The sequence below is a fragment of the Pleurodeles waltl genome, chromosome 4_1 (genome assembly GCF_031143425.1).
Source record: "Pleurodeles waltl isolate 20211129_DDA chromosome 4_1, aPleWal1.hap1.20221129, whole genome shotgun sequence".
Lineage (NCBI taxonomy): Eukaryota > Metazoa > Chordata > Amphibia > Caudata > Salamandridae > Pleurodeles > Pleurodeles waltl.
In genome coordinates, this window is record NC_090442.1 from 185500092 (window position 1) to 185520370 (window position 20279).

At 48.1% G+C, this 20279-nt stretch overlaps 1 protein-coding gene across 1 annotated transcript in view; it reads right to left on the reverse strand.

Moving 5' to 3' along the window:
- The window catches only part of LRP6 (LDL receptor related protein 6), a 591871-nt gene that overhangs the window by 291361 nt on the left and 280231 nt on the right, over positions 1-20279 (reverse strand). Inside the window, exon 12 of the mRNA XM_069228018.1 lies at positions 9900-10226. Within this exon, the coding sequence (XP_069084119.1) occupies positions 9900-10226 (327 nt within the window). The remainder of the gene's footprint in view (positions 1-9899; positions 10227-20279) is intronic.

Consider the following 20279-nt stretch of genomic DNA (forward strand, 5'->3'; position numbering starts at 1 on the left):
ACGTCTTGGTTTGTCCCAAATGCCCAGCAAGGGGAATATCATGGGCTAAGGTCAGAATAAACTCTCTGAACGACTGAGGCACTACCACTCTCCTAGTGGCACCAGGTTTGGGGTCTCTGGCCTCAGTGTACAGGAGTCCATCTTCCCAATAGACCCTATGTGTTCCATTTTTCTTGCCCTTGGACTCTTCAGCAGCTTGCTGCCTAAGGCCTTCAAGAGAGGGACAGGTTTCTTGTCCCTTACACAGCTCTTCCCTTGAGGGTCCCCCTGGGCCTAAGAGCTCAACCTGATAAGGTTCAAGCTCCAAAGGCTCAGTTCCCTCAGAGGGCAGAACTTCTTCCTGAGAAGAGAGGTTCTCTTTTTCTGACTGTGTTGCAGTTGGTTTCCCAACTGACTTTCCTTTTCTCTTGGTAGGCTGGGCCATTTTTCCAGACTCCAGCTCTACTTTTTCACCCTGTGCCTTGCACTGTGCTCTTGTTTTTACACACACCAGTTCAGGGATACCCAGCATGGCTGCATGGGTTTTTAGTTCTACCTCAGCCCATGCTGAGGACTCCAGGTCATTTCCAAGCAGACAGTCTACTGGGATGTTTGAGGAGACCACCACCTGTTTCAGGCCATTGACCCCTCCCCATTCTAAAGTTACCATTGCCATGGGATGTGCTTTAGTCTGATTGTCAGCGTTGGTGACTGTATAGGTTTTTCCAGTCAGGTATTGGCCAGGGGAAACCAGTTTCTCTGTCACCATGGTGACACTGGCACCTGTATCCCTCAGGCCCTCTACACTTGTCCCATTAATAAAGAGCTGCTGCCTGTATTTTTGCATGTTAGGCGGCCAGGCAGCTAGTGTGGCTAAATCCACCCCACCCTCAGAGACTAGAGTAGCTTCAGTGTGGACCCTGATTTGATCTGGGCACACTGTTGATCCCACTTGGAGACTAGCCATTCCAGTGTTACCTGGATTGGAGTTTGGAGTGGAACTTTTCTTGGGACAGGCCTTGTCTCCAGTTTGGTGTCCAGACTGACTACAGTTTCGACACCAGGCCTTTTTGGGATCAAAGTTTTTACCCTTGTACCCATTGTTTTGTGAAGAGGCTCTGGGCCCACCCTCCTGTGCAGGTTTTTGGGGGCCTGTAGAAGACTCTTTACTATTTTTAGTTTTGGTTGTCTCATCACCCTTCTGCTGGGGAGTCTTTGTGACCCCTTTCTTTTGGTCACCCCCTGTTGAAGTCTTGGACACCCTTGTCTTGACCCAATGGTCCGCCTTCTTTCCCAATTCTTGGGGAGAAATTGGTCCTAGGTCTACCAGATGCTGATGCAGTTTATCATTGAAACAATTACTTAACAGGTGTTCTTTCACAAATAAATTGTACAGCCCATCATAATTACTTACACCACTGCCTTGAATCCAACCATCTAGTGTTTTCACTGAGTAGTCAACAAAGTCAACCCAGGTCTGGCTCGAGGATTTTTGAGCCCCCCTGAACCTAATCCTGTACTCCTCAGTGGAGAATCCAAAGCCCTCAATCAGGGTACCCTTCATGAGGTCATAAGATTCTGCATCTTGTCCAGAGAGTGTGAGGAGTCTATCCCTACACTTTCCTGTGAACATTTCCCAAAGGAGAGCACCCCAGTGAGATCTGTTCACTTTTCTGGTTACACAAGCCCTCTCAAAAGCTGTGAACCATTTGGTGATGTCATCACCATCTTCATATTTAGTTACAATCCCTTTGGGGATTTTCAACATGTCAGGAGAATCTCTGACCCTATTTATATTGCTGCCACCATTGATGGGTCCTAGGCCCATCTCTTGTCTTTCCCTCTCTATGGCTAGGATCTGTCTTTCCAAAGCCAATCTTTTGGCCATCCTGGCTAACTGGATGTCCTCTTCACTGGAGTTATCCTCAGTGATTTCAGAGTTGTTGGTCCCTCCTGTGAGGGAACCAGCATCTCTGACTATTATTTGTGGAGTCAGGGCTTGAGAAGCCCTGCTCTCCCTAAGTAGGACTGGAGGGGGGGAATTTCCCTCCAAGTCACTATCTTCATCCTCTGAGTTGCCATCCTCAGAGGGGTTGGCCTTTTCAAACTCTGCCAAAAGCTCCTGGAGCTGTACTTTGGTAGGTTTGGGGCCCATTGCTATTTTCTTTAGTTTACAGAGTGACCTTAGCTCTCTCATCTGTAGATGGAGGTAAGGTGTGGTGTCGAGTTCCACCACATTCACATCTGTGCTAGACATTATGCTTCTAAAAGTTGGAATACTTTTTAAGAAACTAAAACTGGTTCTAGAATCTAATTCAAACTTTTAACAAACTTTTAAACTCTAAAAGAAATGCTAAACAGGATCTAACACAAGGCCCTAGCAGGTCTTTTAAGAATTTAGAAAACTTTTCAAATTGCAAAAATCAATTTCTAATGACAATTTTGGAATTTGTCGTGTGATCAGGTATTGGCTGAGTAGTCCAGCAAATGCAAAGTCTTGTACCCCACCGCTGATCCACCAATGTAGGAAGTTGGCTCTGTATGTGCTATTTCAAAGTAAGGAATAGCATGCACAGAGTCCAAGGGTTCCCCTTAGAGGTAAAATAGTGGTAAAAATAGATAATACTAATGCTCTATTTTGTGGTAGTGTGGTCGAGCAGTAGGCTTATCCAAGGAGTAGTGTTAAGCATTTGTTGTACATACACATAGACAATAAATGAGGTACACACACTCAGAGACAAATCCAGCCAATAGGTTTTTATATAGAAAAATATCTTTTCTTAGTTTATTTTAAGAACCACAGGTTCAAATTCTACATGTAATAGCTCATTCGAAAGGTATTGCAGGTAAGTACTTTAGGAACTTCAAATCATCAAAATTGCATGTATACTTTTCAAGTTATTGACAAATAGCTGTTTTAAAAGTGGACACTTAGTGCAATTTTCACAGTTCCTAGGGGAGGTAAGTTTTGATTAGTTTTTCCAGGTAAGTAAGACACTTACAGGGTTCAGTTCTTGGTCCAAGGTAGCCCACCGTTGGGGGTTCAGAGCAACCCCAAAGTCACCACACCAGCAGCTCAGGGCCGGTCAGGTGCAGAGTTCAAAGTGGTGCCCAAAACACATAGGCTAGAATGGAGAGAAGGGGGTGCCCCGGTTCCGGTCTGCTTGCAGGTAAGTACCCGCGTCTTCGGAGGGCAGACCAGGGGGGTTTTGTAGGGCACCGGGGGGGACACAAGTCCACACAGAAATTTCACCCTCAGCGGCGCGGGGGCGGCCGGGTGCAGTGTAGAAACAAGCGTCGGGTTTGTAATGGAAGTCAATGGGAGATCTAGGGATCTCTTCAGCGCTGCAGGCAGGCAAGGGGGGGGTTCCTCGGGGAAACCTCCACTTGGTCAAGGGAGAGGGACTCCTGGGGGTCACTCCTCCAGTGAAAGTCCGGTCCTTCAGGTCCTGGGGGCTGCGGGTGCAGGGTCTCTCCCAGGTGTCGGGACTTTGGATTCAAGGAGTCGCGGTCAGGGGAAGCCTCGGGATTCCCTCTGCAGGCGGCGCTGTGGGGGCTCAGGGGGGACAGGTTTTGGTACTCACAGTATCAGAGTAGTCCTGGGGTCCCTCCTGAGGCGTCGGATCTCCACCAGCCGAGTCGGGGTCGCCGGGTGCAGTGTTGCAAGTCTCACGCTTCTTGCGGGGAGCTTGCAGGGTTCTTTAAAGCTGCTGGAAACAAAGTTGCAGCTTTTCTTGGAGCAGGTCCGCTGTCCTCGGGAGTTTCTTGTCTTTTCGAAGCAGGGGCAGTCCTCAGAGGATGTCGAGGTCGCTGGTCCCTTCGGAAGGCGTCGCTGGAGCAGGATCTTTGGAAGGCAGGAGACAGGCCGGTGAGTTTCTGGAGCCAAGGCAGTTGTCGTCTTCTGGTCTTCCTCTGCAGGGGTTTTTCAGCTAGGCAGTCCTTCTTCTTGTAGTTGCAGGAATCTAATTTTCTAGGGTTCAGGGTAGCCCTTAAATACTAAATTTAAGGGCGTGTTTAGGTCTGGGGGGTTAGTAGCCAATGGCTACTAGCCCTGAGGGTGGGTACACCCTCTTTGTGCCCCCTCCCAAGGGGAGGGGGTCACAATCCTAACCCTATTGGGGGAATCCTCCATCTGCAAGATGGAGGATTTCTAAAAGTCAGAGTCACCTCAGCTCAGGACACCTTAGGGGCTGTCCTGACTGGCCAGTGACTCCTCCTTGTTGCTTTCTTTGTTCCCTCCAGCCTTGCCGCCAAAAGTGGGGGCCGGGGCCGGAGGGGGCGGGCAACTCCACTAAGCTGGAGTGCCCTGCTGGGCTGTGACAAAGGGGTGAGCCTTTGAGGCTCACCGCCAGGTGTTACAGCTCCTGCCTGGGGGAGGTGTTAGCATCTCCACCCAGTGCAGGCTTTGTTACTGGCCTCAGAGTGACAAAGGCACTCTCCCCATGGGGCCAGCAACATGTCTCTAGTGTGGCAGGCTGCTGGAACCAGTCAGCCTACACAGATAGTCGGATAGGTTTCAGGGGGCACCTCTAAGGTGCCCTCTGGGGTGTATTTTACAATAAAATGTACACTGGCATCAGTGTGCATTTATTGTGCTGAGAAGTTTGATACCAAACTTCCCAGTTTTCAGTGTAGCCATTATGGTGCTGTGGAGTTCGTGTTTGACAGACTCCCAGACCATATACTCTTATGGCTACCCTGCACTTACAATGTCTAAGGTTTTGTTTAGACACTGTAGGGGTACCATGCTCATGCACTGGTACCCTCACCTATGGTATAGTGCACCCTGCCTTAGGGCTGTAAGGCCTGCTAGAGGGGTGTCTTACCTATACTGCATAGGCAGTGAGAGGCTGGCATGGCACCCTGAGGGGAGTGCCATGTCGACTTACTCGTTTTGTCCTCACTAGCACACACAAGCTGGCAAGCAGTGTGTCTGTGCTGAGTGAGAGGTCTCCAGGGTGGCATAAGACATGCTGCAGCCCTTAGAGACCTTCCTTGGTATCAGGGCCCTTGGTACTAGAAGTACCAGTTCCAAGGGACTTATCTGGATGCCAGGGTCTGCCAATTGTGGATACAAAAGTACAGGTTAGGGAAAGAACACTGGTGCTGGGGCCTGGTTAGCAGGCCTCAGCACACTTCCAATTGTAAACATAGCATCAGCAAAAGGCAAAAAGTCAGGGGGCAACCATGCCAAGGAGGCATTTCCTTACATTGCGGTTCAAAAACCCTGATGTGGTGATGTTTCAAGAAAAACTTCCTCTCCCTGATAGTTTTCTGTCCAGTGGTGTTCCTCTCTGTAGGTTACCTCTGAATTGTGATGTTCCCCTAGATTTTGCTGTTTCATTGTCTTTTCTTTTTTTAAAAAATAATTGTTAAAGGGTCTCATCAATTGCCCTACCGAACAACTGCTCCCCACTGAATGGTGCATTAATGATCTTTGCCTGAACTTCTGGCATGAAACCTCACACTATTAACCATGCTTGGCGCCGTAGATTTGTCCCATAGCCATAATTTGTCGACTTGCCATGCCTGCTGCATACAATGCTGACTTGAGACATGCATTTCTAATGTTATTCTCTCCCTCAGCCAGAGAAGCTGCTTCTTGCGGGACTGTTCGGGCAAGTGCTTCATCAGCTTTACCATCTTGTCCCACTGCTGTATACATAACTACTGAGGGGAGTGTTAAAGTTGGCTATTTTCTACTGGGTAGCCCCCCACCCTCTCTCAAATTCTCTGCCTGCTAAATCCATCTTCTTGCTCTCCTTGTCCGGTGGTGGTCCAGATATTCCTGGGATGTTTGCCCTTTTCCTAGCTGTAGCTGCAATAATGGGCGTCAGCTGACACTGTTCCCTCAATGTGCAAGCAATCCTTTGAGGAATGCTAGTATTTTTCTCTGCCCTCAGAGTGACTGTGCTGTACATTGCAGGCTCCTTGAAGGCTTCTCTACCTTAATCAAGAATGCTGAGTAACATTGGCAAGTACTGGTTTTTGGTTTGAGATGGCAGGAGAGCATTCGCTATTTATCTGCTGCCATTTTTTTATCAGTCGACCATACACTGCAATGTCATCCGGAGGTGATGACCTTGACGGCTAAGTATACAGTCCCTCTTCAGGGGAATCTGTTCTAATTTCCTGCCACTGGATTTCAGCATACTCTGATCCCCTAGAGTCCCGAAACATGGCCATGTCCAAAGCCTCCTCTTCCTCGAGGAAAAATTGCTGTTTTACTTCCTCTTCCTCTGGAGTCAAGGGGGAGCCTAAAACTTCAACGTCGTCCACTACCTCTTATTTCAGCGTCAAAGGCTTTAGTGGGATTCTGAATTCCTGAAGAGAAGCATCAAATAATTTTTTCTTTTGCAGAAGTGCAGCCATTTTGGCTTTGACACCTCTTTTTTTTCCTCTCAATTTTGTCGGATTGTTCCTCGGCGTGGAGCATCGTCAAAGATCTTTTCGACGACAAAGAATCCTTCAAAGGTGTTTCGCTCATTTCCTTTTTCAGCGTCTCCTGGGGTTGTTTCTCTTTCAACATCAAAATCAGTCTTTTGACATTGTGGTCTTTTCTTGTTTTTGGCCGCTTGCAGTATCCTTGGTATGGGACCCGAGAGGTTCATCTGCTTGCCTTTGGGAAGCGACTTTCTTGGTGGCAAGGCAGTTTTCGGTGACTTAGACTGAGGTATTTTTTCTTTTGACTTCCTATATTCCATCTTGACAAATTGTGTCGATGTCCGAGCCTTATCCTTCTGCCCCTTCAGTGATGTTTTCTTCGTTGTCACTCGACAACCCCACGTCTTTAAACGACTGAGTCTCCTTTTGGCCCTGCATGATGTAGTGAGCCTTTATCTCACCCTCAAGGTCTTTAGCTTAAAACCTGCAAATGTGTCGCACTTGTTGCTGTTGTGATTGATTGGGAGGCAATGGTTTCACACTTGATGGCTGTCTTTTAGAGTGAATTTGTGGTGGCACTTCAGGCACATTTGGAACGGTGTGTTCTCCATATCACGCGGAACAGGGGGCCTCCTGTCCGGGCATTTGCCAATATGGTCTAGACGTATGCGATCGACGTAGTCTAATCCTGTACCTTCTCTGTAAACTTCTTTGGTGTATTTGATTAACTTTATCCAAAACTTTGTTTCTTTGTAGATTGGAGCGCCTTCAGCTATGCTTCCACACCCGAAGGTGGAAAAAAGAATCTGGAGACAGTGACCACGAGTAGGAGTCTCTCGGGGAGGGCGTATGACGTAGACGTGGCTGGACAGGATACCAAATGGTAGGTCTGTTGATGCCAAACAACAACAACAACAACAACAACAAGAAAGAGAGATGAAGGACTACTACTATACTGGAGAATTCCAGACCAAACCACTAGATGGTGGAGTAATGCACAGAATGTGAATCCAGAAAAGATTCATGCTGCAAAACCACCATAATCCTAGACTAGTTGAAGACATCCTTATATCAAAAAGAAAGATCACTCTTCCAGAAGCTAGGGGATGCTCATCTTTAACGGATTCAGACGTGTATCACATAGAAGTAAGATCAGTGACTTGCTGAGCCTACAGCAAGGGTACTGTACTGAAATAACAAGTTGACACGATCTTGCTATTAAAATATTGTCCTTTCCCCCATCCTACATGTGATGAAGTGTATTTATAAAGCACAGCTACTACCCTGACAAGGTGTCCTGGCGCTAAACAACTGGATCACCTTATGTCTGCTAAAACAACCATATTTTCGAGCCCTTCAAAACCTCAAGTGATTGTATTCAGGTAACTAATAGAAGCGTAGATTATGCCATAATTGTGGGGCAAGGAAGGCTAAAGATCTCCCCTATCTATGGTCAGATTTGGTTGGGGCAATTACAAAGAATAGAGCCTCTGCAGTTGTAGAGATCTGCTTGGCCGGTACCTGTTCAACTTCTCTGTGATAATCTCAGGGCCTAGTTTGTAGCAAGCTGAGGGCCTTACTCTTTTTTTTTTTTTTTTTTTTTTAACTAGTAACCAATGCAGCTTGTACGTTTGAGGAGACAAACAAAACATTTAACTCTTGTTAACAGTCTTGCTGCCAAGATTTGTACTCTTTGCAGTCTAGCTGTAGTTTTGGCAGGGAGACCTAGATACAATACATTGCTGTAGTCCAGGTGTGAAAGAATAAATGCCTGGACTACTATCTAGGAAGCAAAGGGAGCAGGAGCACTTGGGCGCAACATCGTCAGATGCACGAAGCCAACCCCAACTTCATATGTTTACTTATTTTAAGGTCTTTAATTAAGGAAGAATCCTAAATGTTTTTCTGCTAAAGCCAGGACCAGTGAACCTCCCAAATCTGCTGGCCGACACCTAGATCAGCAGGTGATGGATAGGGGACCAAAACCAAGGAATTGTCTTGTCCCTGTTCATTTATATTTCATTAGTGAATGTCCATTGTGTTACTGCCACCATATAATCATAGAAGTTGTCATTATGAAAACGGCGGTTTTCACTGCCGTGTTCAGGCTGGCGGTCATTTCTACTGACCACCAGCCCCCCCGGGGACCCCGGTGGCCGTATAATAAACATTGTTTCCACCCGCCGGCCCAGCAGAATGCCTGGCTGTGACATTGCCGGTGGCTCCACATGGAGCAGCCATCAATGCCTCTGTGCGGCAGGTGCAGCTGCACCCGTCGCCTGCGCGATGGGGCACTGCACAGGGGCCCCTGCACTCCCTATGCCTAGTGCATTGGCAGTTCAGGGGGGCCCTGGACCACCCCTTCCGCCAGCCTTTCCCTGGCGGGGAAACCTGCCAGGGAAAGGCTGGGGGAATTGGGATCATTATCCAAGGTGCAGCAGCGCTGCCGTGTTGGATAATGATGCCGTCCACCGTCAGGCTGCCTGTTGGAGGCAGCCTGGCGGTAGAGGAGGGCCGCCTATGGCAGCCCTCCATGTCTTCATTATGTAGCGTTCTGGGCCGCCATGCCGGATGGCAGGATTTCCCGCCAGCATGGCTTCCCAGACAGCCTAGTTCATAATGAGGGCCTAAGTATTGGTAAATAAGGAAATTATGCAATTGGGAACCAGTATTTTAAGATCAGAAAAAAATGCAGACTCAAACAGAAGACCTAGCTATGGCAGTGAGTAGAAATGGAGGACGTGGGGAAGGGGTTGAGGACTATATAAGTGCTACAGGTTAAACATGTGACTAACTAGAGTAGGACATGTCAGGGACACATCATGGGTATTAAGTTTTTTTCCTTTACATTGTACAAATGTATTTACAAATCTGATAATAGTGTCTTACCTAACCCAAACACCCCAACAGACCAAACTCTCTCATATCTGTCTTATGCAAATATTTTGCAAACCTCCACTGTCTCCCACAAATAATTGGCAATGCTCTCCTCACATCTTGGTGATCACACTCCTCTTCCAACAGCCATAAAAGAAATCGATACAATGAGAATCTACAATCACATTGCTGTTACTCTTATTCCTACAGAGTGTAGTTCTGTCATTTGTCTAACTGGCACTACTACCAAGAAGGCTGCTGGTATACTACTATGCCCACTGGAACAGCATTATGAATAAAACATTAACTCCTTCTCAATATTCTGTTTGATGCAATCACCTGAGATACTAGGGAGCAAAGAGGGCAAATAAAAAAGGAAGATAGGCTAAACAAACTCTGTGTGTTTTATTTCTAATAAGGGATTTACTTTGATACTATGGATTTGTGTACTGGAATTTGGTATTTCATATGAATTAGAAGACAAAGTGAGTGGTGAAACAGGGCAGTAATCCTCAGATCAGGCAAAGCATGCTTCAAATACCTCACTGTTAAAATAGCAAAAATCTTTATAGATCCCTCTTTAGAAAATATCACATTTTGAACATTATACTCTCATTACATACGCTGCCAAAACAATGAACACAAAGCACCTAGCTTACCACTGCAAGTCTTGTTATCAGCATTAAGGTAGTAATGAGCTGGGCATCCACAGACATAACCACTGACTGGCACTGCCAAGCAGAGGTGGGAGCATTGGCCATTGCTGGAGGCACACTCGTTCCATCCAGCCTGCCGGGAGGAGTGGAAAACCAGGATATCCATCACATAGTCCAAATGAGCCTGGATGATCGTGCGGTTTTGGCCACTAGTCTTGTTGGCACGCTCAATGCTGCGCCTGCTCCAGTCAGTCCAATAGATGTAATCATGGTACTGAGTCAGACCAAAGGGATGTGGAAGGTCATCTGCTATCACGTCGCGATCAAGGCCTAGTTTCATATAAAAAAAGAAAGAAATGGGGTAAAATAACAGAGAAAGAAATACAGTTGTTTATGATACTGAAAAGCATGTGTTTAATATTTATCCTGCAGAAACAAACGTTAATGCTAATCAGCCAGGCAAATAAGTCAGCTAACATCTGCCATTTATCCATCTGTACGCTGCTGCTATGCTCCGCAAGCACATTCCAGTGTAAGAAGCAGACAGAGTGCCTATCACCATACATAAGCTAAGACTTTAAAGCTGCTTGCATCCCTACAGCATTCACTAAACATCAAGCCTGCTGATTTAATTAGGATTATGCATACCAAACATAAATCTACTGCCAAGCTTCTTGATTATATGCCAAACAGCTCTGGCATACATTAAGTGGCCTTTCTAGGTTAAAGAAATTAGACTGATTCTGTACGTACGGCCACCTACAACACCTGCTGAAGGACGTTATGCTGTTTTGTAATCAGGACTTTCAACATCTCATATACAGAAATATCTTCCAAGTGTGGCACAGTTTGACTGCAAGTTTTCACATAAAATAGCTTTAAACAATGGTAGGTAATCAATCAGAATAATTGTGCAGCACCAAGAGCCTCTATCAATTGATGTGTGCAATACATGTGGTGCTATAGCAATATCTTTTTATCTCTTCGTAGGAATCCATACTAGGAAAGGCTAATGATATATAGTCAGAACATGCTGTAATACAATTTAGTTGTAGCACTGGACCATTGGAGTCAGTCCAGCAGGTCTTATTTCAACAAGAACAAGCATTCAGTGTTTTCAATTCATGGTCATTCTCCGTGCCCAGTCACTGCATCACCATTTTGCTCCATTGTTCCAGGGTCTTCTCCTAACTCACTTTGTGTTTCACTCTTGCTACAAGTAGCATGCAGCCACAAAGTCAGACTTTTAAATAAGAAGCTTCTGTCTTTGATGGACATGGCTTTAGACATAGTCCATGTCAAGAAATTGAGTGTATTATATGGTGTGGTTGTTTGACCTCACCGTGTGGTAAACTACGAACCCATTTAGGGCCAGTCAGGTTTCATGTGTTAAACCTTAGCTCAACCCTGGGTAGCTGTGGCTCTGAGCAGGCAGGCTTACACAAAGGAACAAGTGTTCATCACAAACAGCATGAAAACAATTAAAAACAACCATTTGCAAAGCACTGGGTCTCACACTTGCTCGGTCGGTGCTCTTTTAAAACTACTGATGCAAAGGGCGAGTGGAGTGTTTTGGCAAACTGCTGCCGCTCGGCAGACAGTAAAAGCCTGAGGCCTGCTAGAGCCTGGCTGAGTTATTGGCTCCCTCTGTGAATATCTAGAAAGGATTGCAGCTGGGATGGAAGGCAAACCGAAACCACAGGAGGGGCCATCACACGCTGTAACAGGAGGAAGCGTGGCAGAGTGCTGTAACAGAAAAAAAAAAAAAAAAAACTTTTACAAGTTGGAACACGGTTACTTAAGAGTAACTTAAGGCGAGCAGCTCCAGCAGGGAGCCTGTCATGGAGACTGTAGGAGGCTGGACTGGCTTGTAGTGCGTACCAAGGGGTACTTGCACCTTGCACCAGGCCCAGTTATCCCTTATTAGTGTATAGGGTGTCTAGCAGCTTAGGCTGATAGATAATGGTAGCTTAGCAGAGCAGCTTAGGCTGAACTAGGAGACGTGTGAAGCTACTACAGTACCACAAGTGTCACTTGCACAATATCATAAGAAAACACAATACACAGTTATACTAAAAATAAGGGTACTTTATTTTTATGACACTATGCCAAAGTATCTCAGAGTGTACCCTCAGAGTGAGGATAGCAAATATACACAAGTTATATGTACACAGTACTAAAAATATGCAGTATAGTCTTAGAAAACAGTGCAAACAATGTATAGTTACAATAGGATGCAATGGGGGCACATAGGGATAGGGGCAACACAAACCATATACTCCAAAAGTGGAATGCGAACCACAAATGGACCCCAAACCTATGTGACCTTGTAGAGGGTCGCTGGGACTATTAGAAAATAGTGAGAGTTAGAAAAATAGCCCTCCCAAGACCCTGAAAAGTGAGTGCAAAGTGCACTGAAGTTCCCCCAAAGACAAAGAAGTCGTGATAGAGGAATAATGCAGGAAAGACACAAACCAACAACTGTGGATTTCCAATCTAGGGTACCTGTGGAACAAGGGGACCAAGTCCAAAAGTCACAAGCAAGTCGGAGATGGGCATATGCCCAGGAAATGCCAGCTGTGGGTGCAAAGAAGCTTCTACTGGACAGAAGAAGCCGAGGTTTCTGCAGGAACGAAAAGGGCTAGAGACTTCCCCCTTTGGTGGACGGATCCCTCTCGCCGTGGAGAGTCGTGCAGAAGTGTTTTCCCGCCGAAAGAACGCCAACAAGCCTTGCTAGCTGCAAATCGTGCGGTTAGCGTTTTTGGACGCTGCTGTGGCCCAGGAGGGACCAGGAGGTCGCAAATTGGACCAGGAGGTAGAGGGGACGTCGAGCAAGACAAGGAGCCCTCTCAGCAGCAGGTAGCACCCGGAGAAGTGCCAGAAACAGGCACTACGAGGATGCGTGAAACGGTGCTCGCCTGAAGTTACACAAAGGAGTCCCACGTCGCCGGAGACCAACTTAGAAAGTCGTGCAATGCAGGTTAGAGTGCCGTGGACCCAGGCTTGGCTGTGCACAAAGGATTTCCGCCGGAAGTGCACAGGGGCCGGAGTAGCTGCAAAAGTCGCGGTTCCCAGCAATGCAGTCTAGCGAGGTGAGGCAAGGACTTACCTCCACCAAACTTGGACTGAAGAGTTACTGGACTGTGGGGGTCACTTGGACAGAGTTGCTGGATTCGAGGGACCTCGCTCGTCGTGCTGAGAGGAGACCCAAGGGACCGGTAATGCAGCTTTTTGGTGCCTGCGGTTGCAGGGGGAAGATTCTGTCGACCCACGGGAGATTTCTTCGGAGCTTCTAGTGCAGAGAGGAGGCAGACTACCTCCACAGCATGCACCACCAGGAAAACAGTCGAGAAGGCGGCAGGATCAGCGTTACAGAGTTGCAGTAGTCGTCTTTGCTACTTTGTTGCAGTGTTGCAGGCTTCCAGCGCGGTCAGCAGTCGATTCCTTGGCAGAAGGTGAAGAGAGAGATGCAGAGGAACTCTGATGAGCTCTTGCATTCGTTATCTAAAGTTTCCCCAGAGACAGAGACCCTAAATAGCCAGAAAAGAGGGTTTGGCTACCTAGGAGAGAGGATAGGCTACTAACACCTGAAGGAGCCTATCAGAAGGAGTCTCTGACGTCACCTGGTGGCACTGGCCACTCAGAGCAGTCCAGTGTGCCAGCAGCACCTCTGTTTCCAAGATGGCAGAGGTCTGGAGCACACTGGAGGAGCTCTGGACACCTCCCAGGGGAGGTGCAGGTCAGGGGAGTGGTCACTCCCCTTTCCTTTGTCCAGTTTCGCGCCAGAGCAGGGCTAAGGGGTCCCTGAACCGGTGTAGACTGGCTTATGCAGAATTGGGCACATCTGTGCCCAAGAAAGCATTTCCAGAGGCTGGGGGAGGCTACTCCTCCCCTGCCTTCACACCATTTTCCAAAGGGAGAGGGTGTAACACCCTCTCTCAGAGGAAGTCCTTTGTTCTGCCATCCTGGGACAAGCCTGGCTTGACCCCAGGGGGGCAGAAACCGGTCTGAGGGGTTGGCGGCAGCAGCAGCTGCAGTGAAACCCCAGAAAAGGCAGTTTGGCAGTACCAGGGTCTGTGCTACAGACCACTGGGATCATGGAATTGTACCAACAATGCCAGGATGGCATAGAGGGGGCAATTCCATGATCTTAGACATGTTACATGGCCATATTCGGAGTTACCATTGTGAAGCTACATATAGGTATTGACCTATATGTAGTGCACGCGTGTAATGGTGTCCCCGCACTCACAAAGTCCGGGGAATTGGCCCATAACAATGTGGGGGCACCTTGGCTAGTGCCAGGGTGCCCTCACACTAAGTAACTTTGCACCTAACCTTTACCAGGTAAAGGTTAGACATATAGGTGACTTATAAGTTACTTAAGTGCAGTGTAAAATGGCTGTGAAATAACGTGGACGTTATTTCACTCAGGCTGCAGTGGCAGGCCTGTGTAAGAATTGTCAGAGCTCCCTATGGGTGGCAAAAGAAATGCTGCAGCCCATAGGGATCTCCTGGAACCCCAATACCCTGGGTACCTCAGTACCATATACTAGGGAATTATAAGGGTGTTCCAGTAAGCCAATGTAAATTGGTAAAATTAGTCACTAGCCTGTTAGTGACAATTTGAAAGAAATGAGAGAGCATAACCACTGAGGTTCTGATTAGCAGAGCCTCAGTGAGACAGTTAGTCACTACACAGGTAACACATTCAGGCACACTTATGAGCACTGGGGCCCTGGTGAACAGGGTCCCAGTGACACATACAACTAAAACAACATATATACAGTCAAAAATGGGGGTAACATGCCAGGCAAGATGGTACTTTCCTACACAGACCACCTAGGTCCAAGGAAACAGTTACCTCCCCAAGAAAAGCAGTCATTAGCTCATTTACAGTGGCAGTGGCTCCTTGTCGTAAACGTCTGTGGAATGGTCCTGAAGAATGGGATATAGGTTACTAAGGATACTTAAGGATGATGAAGATGGTGTGCAGTCGACAGAGGTATTCCTGGGGCTACTCCTCAGTTCAGTGTCCTGGTAAGGTGGTTGGCGCTGGCACATTTGGTGGAAGGATAGGTTGCAGGTGACAACCAACCCTTGGAGTGAGTGTGACTACAAGGATGTGTCCCGCCAGTCTGTAAAAGGTAAATGGAGACACCATGGAGGCAAGACACAATAGCATGCCTTCAGATCAGAGGCACGAGCAAGTAGGCCAGCCTTGCACTTTGCATGTTTGGCTATGACCTACATGTATCACTAACTGGAAAAACAGTCTGCTCATAACTGCAACCATACCATTGAAAAAACAAGATTTGATTATTAGTCCTGTAAAAAGGGAAACCAGGGTATCCACTGTAGGAAGCTGGTCTGGTGGACACCTATGGTGTTGGCACCTTATACCAGGCCCAGGCAACCCCTGTTAGTGAATGTAGGCAGTGTCTAGGAAGCCAGGTCTCTCTAGAGGTATCTGTGGATGAGCAGCCAAGATGTATCCAGTAGACATGCAAAGCTTATGCAATACCACAATTAGTCACACAGTAACTTATCCACGAAAGGAACCACACAGTGTTACAAAACTAAGGGGACTTCATTACAGTAACACCACACTAGATTACTTATAGGCAGTCCCCCAAATGGAGGTAGGTACACTATATTATTTTATATATATATATATATATATATATATATATATATATATATATATATATATATATATATATATATATATATATATATATATATATATATATATATATATATGGAAAATGTCACTTACCCAGTGTACATCTGTTCGTGGCATTAGTCAACACACACACACACACAGCAATAATTAGAAATTGGCACAAGAAACAATTAGGGCCCCATGGGGGGACCAAACCAAATACTAAACTAGTGGAATTCAAAGAGAAGTCCCCCACCCAAGAAAATGGAATAGTTAAAGGGGAGCTGACAGACCTAGGTAACCAAAGTGGTGAGTGGCTGCATAACCTGGCCACTCAGATGCTCCCAGGGGCCTCTGCACATCTTGGTTTCAAGATAGCAGAACTGAGTGGCCACCTGAAGGAGCTCTGGGCACCACCCGTGGGGTAGTGATGGACATGGGAATGGCCACTCCCCTTTCCTTTGTCCAGTTTCGTGCCAGAGCAGGGACTGGGGGTCCCTGTGCTGGTGCAAACCGGTTTATGCAAGGAGGGCACCAAATGTGCCCTTTAAAGCAAGGCTGTGGCTTGGGAAAGCTACCCCTCCCAAGCCTTTTAACACTTATTTCCAGGGGAGAGGGTGTTACCCCCCCTCTGCACAGGGAATCCGTTGTTCTGCCTTCCCCTGCTTGAGCTAGTCAAGCAGCAGGAGAGCAGAAACAAGTCTGAGGGGGTAGCAGCAGCGCAGGCTGGCCGAAAAACCCTAGAAGGCTTGTAGGAGCTATAGTGGGAGGTCATCTAGGGAGGCCCCAGAGTGCATGGAATCATGCAACCAATACAGGCAACAGTACTGGGGCATGATTCCGACATGTCGGATACCAAACATGCCCAGTGTAGGAAGTTGGCTCTGTATGCACTATTTCAAAGTAAGGAATAGTATGCACAGAGTCCAAGGGTTCCCCTTAGAGGTAAGATAGTGGCAAAAAGAGATAATACTAATGCTCTATTTTGTGGTAGTGTGGTCGAGCAGTAGGCTTATCAAAGGAGTAGTGTTAAGCATTTGTTGTACCTACACAAGCAATAAATGAGGAACACACACTCAGAGACAATTCCAGGCCAATAGGTTTTTGTATAGAAAAATATATTTTCTTAGCTTATTTTAAGAACCACAAGTTCAAGATTTACATGTAATACTTCAAATGAAAGGTATTGCAGGTAGGTACTTTACGAACTTTGAATAATCAAAATAGCATATACACTTTGTGTTGTGCAATTTTCAACAGTTCCTAGGGGGAGTAAGAGTTTGTTAGTTTTTGCAGGTAAGTAAACCACCTACGGGGTTCAAGTTTGGGTTCAAGGTAGCCCACCGTTGGGGGTTCAGAGCAACCCCAAAGTTACCACACCAGCAGCTCAGGGCCAGTCAGGTGCAGAGGTCAAAGTGGTGCCCAAAACGCATAGGCTTCAAAGGAGAAGGGGGGTGTAAAGAAATGGCTCCCTGTTGCAGTTACCCCCCACTTTTTGCCTGATACTGATGCTGACTTGACTGAGAAGAGTGCTGGGACCCTGCTAACCAGGCCCCAGCACCAGTGTTCCTTCACCTAAAATGTACCATTGTATCCACAATTGGCACACCCTGGCATTCAGATAAGTCCCTTGTAACTGGTACTTCTAGTACCAAGGGCCCTGATGCCAAGGAAGGTCTCTAAGGGCTGCAGCATGTCTTATGCCACCCTAGAGACCCCTCACTCAGCACAGACACACTGCTTACAAGCCTGTGTGTGCTGGTGAGAACAAAATGAGTAAGTCGACATGGCACTCCCCTCAGGGTGCCATGCCAGCCTCTCACTGCCTATGCAGTATAGGTAAGACACCCCTCTAGCAGGCCTTACAGCCCTAAGGCAGGGTGCACTATACCATAGGTGAGGGTACCAGTGCATGAGCATGGTACCCCTACAGTGTCTAAACAAAACCTTAGACATTGTAAGTGCAGGGTAGCCATAAGAGTATATGGTCTGGGAGTCTGTCAAACACGAACTCCACAGCACCATAATGGCTACACTGAAAACTGGGAAGTTTGGTATCAAACTTCTCAGCACAATAAATGCACACTGATGCCAGTGTACATTTTGTTGTAAAATACACCACAGAGGGCACCTTAGAGGTGCCCCCTGAAACTTAACCAACTATCTGTGTAGGCTGAGTGGTTCCAGCAGCCTGCCACACTAGAGACATGTTGCTGGCCCCATGGGGAGAGTGCCTTTGTCACTCTGAGGCCAGTAACAAAGCCTGCACTGGGTGGAGATGCTAACACCTCCCCCAGGCAGGAGCTGTGACACCTGGCGGTGAGCCTCAAAGGCTCACCCCTTTGTCACAGCCCAGCAGGGCACTCCAGCTTAGTGGAGTTGCCCGCCCCCTCCGGCCACGGCCCCCACTTTTGGCGGCAAGGCTGGAGGGAACAAAGAAAGCAACAAGGAGGAGTCACTGGCCAGTCAGGACAGCCCCTAAGGTGTCCTGAGCTGAAGTGACTCTAACTTTTAGAAATCCTCCATCTTGCAGATGGAGGATTCCCCCAATAGGGTTAGGATTGTGACCCCCTCCCCTTGGGAGGAGGCACAAAGAGGGTGTACCCACCCTCAGGGCTAGTAGCCATTGGCTACTAACCCCCCAGACCTAAACACGCCCTTAAATTTAGTATTTAAGGGCTACCCTGAACCCTAGAAAATTAGATTCCTGCAACTAAAAGAAGAAGGACTGCCTAGCTGAAAACCCCTGCAGCGGAAGACCAGAAGACGACGACTGCCTTGGCTCCAGAAACTCACCGGCCTGTCTCCTGCCTTCCAAAGATCCTGCTCCAGCGACGCCTTCCAAAGGGACCAGCGACCTCGACATCCTCTGAGGACTGCCCCTGCTTCGAAAAGACAAGAAACTCCCGAGGACAGCGGACCTGCTCCAAGAAAGGCTGTAACTTTGTTTCCAGCAGCCTTGAAAGAACCCTGCAAGCTCCCCGCAAGAAGCGTGAGACTTGCAACACTGCACCCGGCGACCCCGCCTCGGCTGGTGGAGATCCAACACCTCAGGAGGGACCCCAGGACTACTCTGATACTGTGAGTACCAAAACCTGTCCCCCCTGAGCCCCCACAGCGCCGCCTGCAGAGGGAATCCCGAGGCTTCCCCTGACCGCGACTCTTTGAATCCAAAGTCCCGACGCCTGGGAGAGACCCTGCACCCGCAGCCCCCAGGACCTAAAGGACCGGACTTTCACTGGAGAAGTGACCCCCAGGAGTCCCTCTCCCTTGCCCAAGTGGAGGTTTCCCCGAGGAACCCCCCCCTTGCCTGCCTGCAGCGCTGAAGAGATCCCGAGATCTCTCATAGACTAACACTGCGAACCCGACGCCTGTTTCTACACTGCACCCGGCCGCCCCCGAGCCGCTGAGGGTGAAATTTCTGTGTGGGCTTGTGTCCCCCCCGGTGCCCTACAAAACCCCTCTGGTCTGCCCTCCGAAGACGCGGGTACTTACCTGCAAGCAGACCGGAACCGGGGCACCCCCTTCTCTCCATTCTAGCCTATGTGTTTTGGGCACCACTTTGAACTCTGCACCTGACCAGCCCTGAGCTGCTGGTGTGGTGACTTTGGGGTTGCTCTGAACCCCCAACGGTGGGCTACCTTGGACCAAGAACTGAACCCTGTAAGTGTCTTACTTACCTGGTAAAACTAACCAAAACTTACCTCCCCTAGGAACTGTGAAAATTGCACTAAGTGTCCACTTTTAAAACAGCTATTTGTCAATAACTTGTAAAGTATACATGCAATTTTTATGCTTTAAAGTTCCTAAAGTACTTACCTGTAATACCTTTCGAATGAGATATTACATGTAGAATTTGAACCTGTGGTTCTTAAAATAAACTAAGAAAAGATATTTTTCTATAACAAAACCTATTGGCTGGATTTGTCTCTGAGTGTGTGTACCTCATTTATTGTCTATGTGTATGTACAACAAATGCTTAACACTACTCCTTGGATAAGCCTACTGCTCGACCACACTACCACAAAATAGAGCATTAGTATTATCTCTTTTTGCCACTATCTTACCTCTAAGGGGAACCCTTGGACTCTGTGCATGCTATTCCTTACTTTGAAATAGCACATACAGAGCCAACTTCCTACAGGGGTGCCCCGGTTCCAGTCTGGCAGCAGGTAAGTACCGCGTCTTCGGAGGGCAGACCAGGGGGGGTTTGTAGGGCACCGGGGGGGGGGGGGGCGGGGGGGGGGGGGGGGGGGGGGAGACACAAGTCCACACAGAAAGTACACCCTCAGCAGCACGGGGGCGGCCGGGTGCAGTGTGCAAACACGCGTCGGGTTTTCAAAAGGTTTCAATGGGAGAACAAGGGGTCTCTTCAGCGATGCAGGCAGGCAAGGGGGGCTCCTCAGGGTAGCCACCACCTGGGCAAGGGAGAGGGCCTCCTGGGGGTCACTCCTGCACTGGAGTTCGGATCCTTCAGGTCCTGGGGGCTCCGGGTGCAGTCTTTACCAGGTGTCGGGATCTGAGGAGCAGGCAGTCGCGGTCAGGGGGAGCCTCGGGATTACCTCTGCAGGCGTCGCTGTGGGGACTCAGAGGGGGCAACTCTGGCTACTCACGGTCTCGCAGTCGCTGGGGAGTCCTCCCTGAAGTGATTGTTCTCCACAAGTCGAGCCGGGGGCGTTGGGTGCAGAGTAGTAAGTCTGACGCTTCCGTCAGGAAAC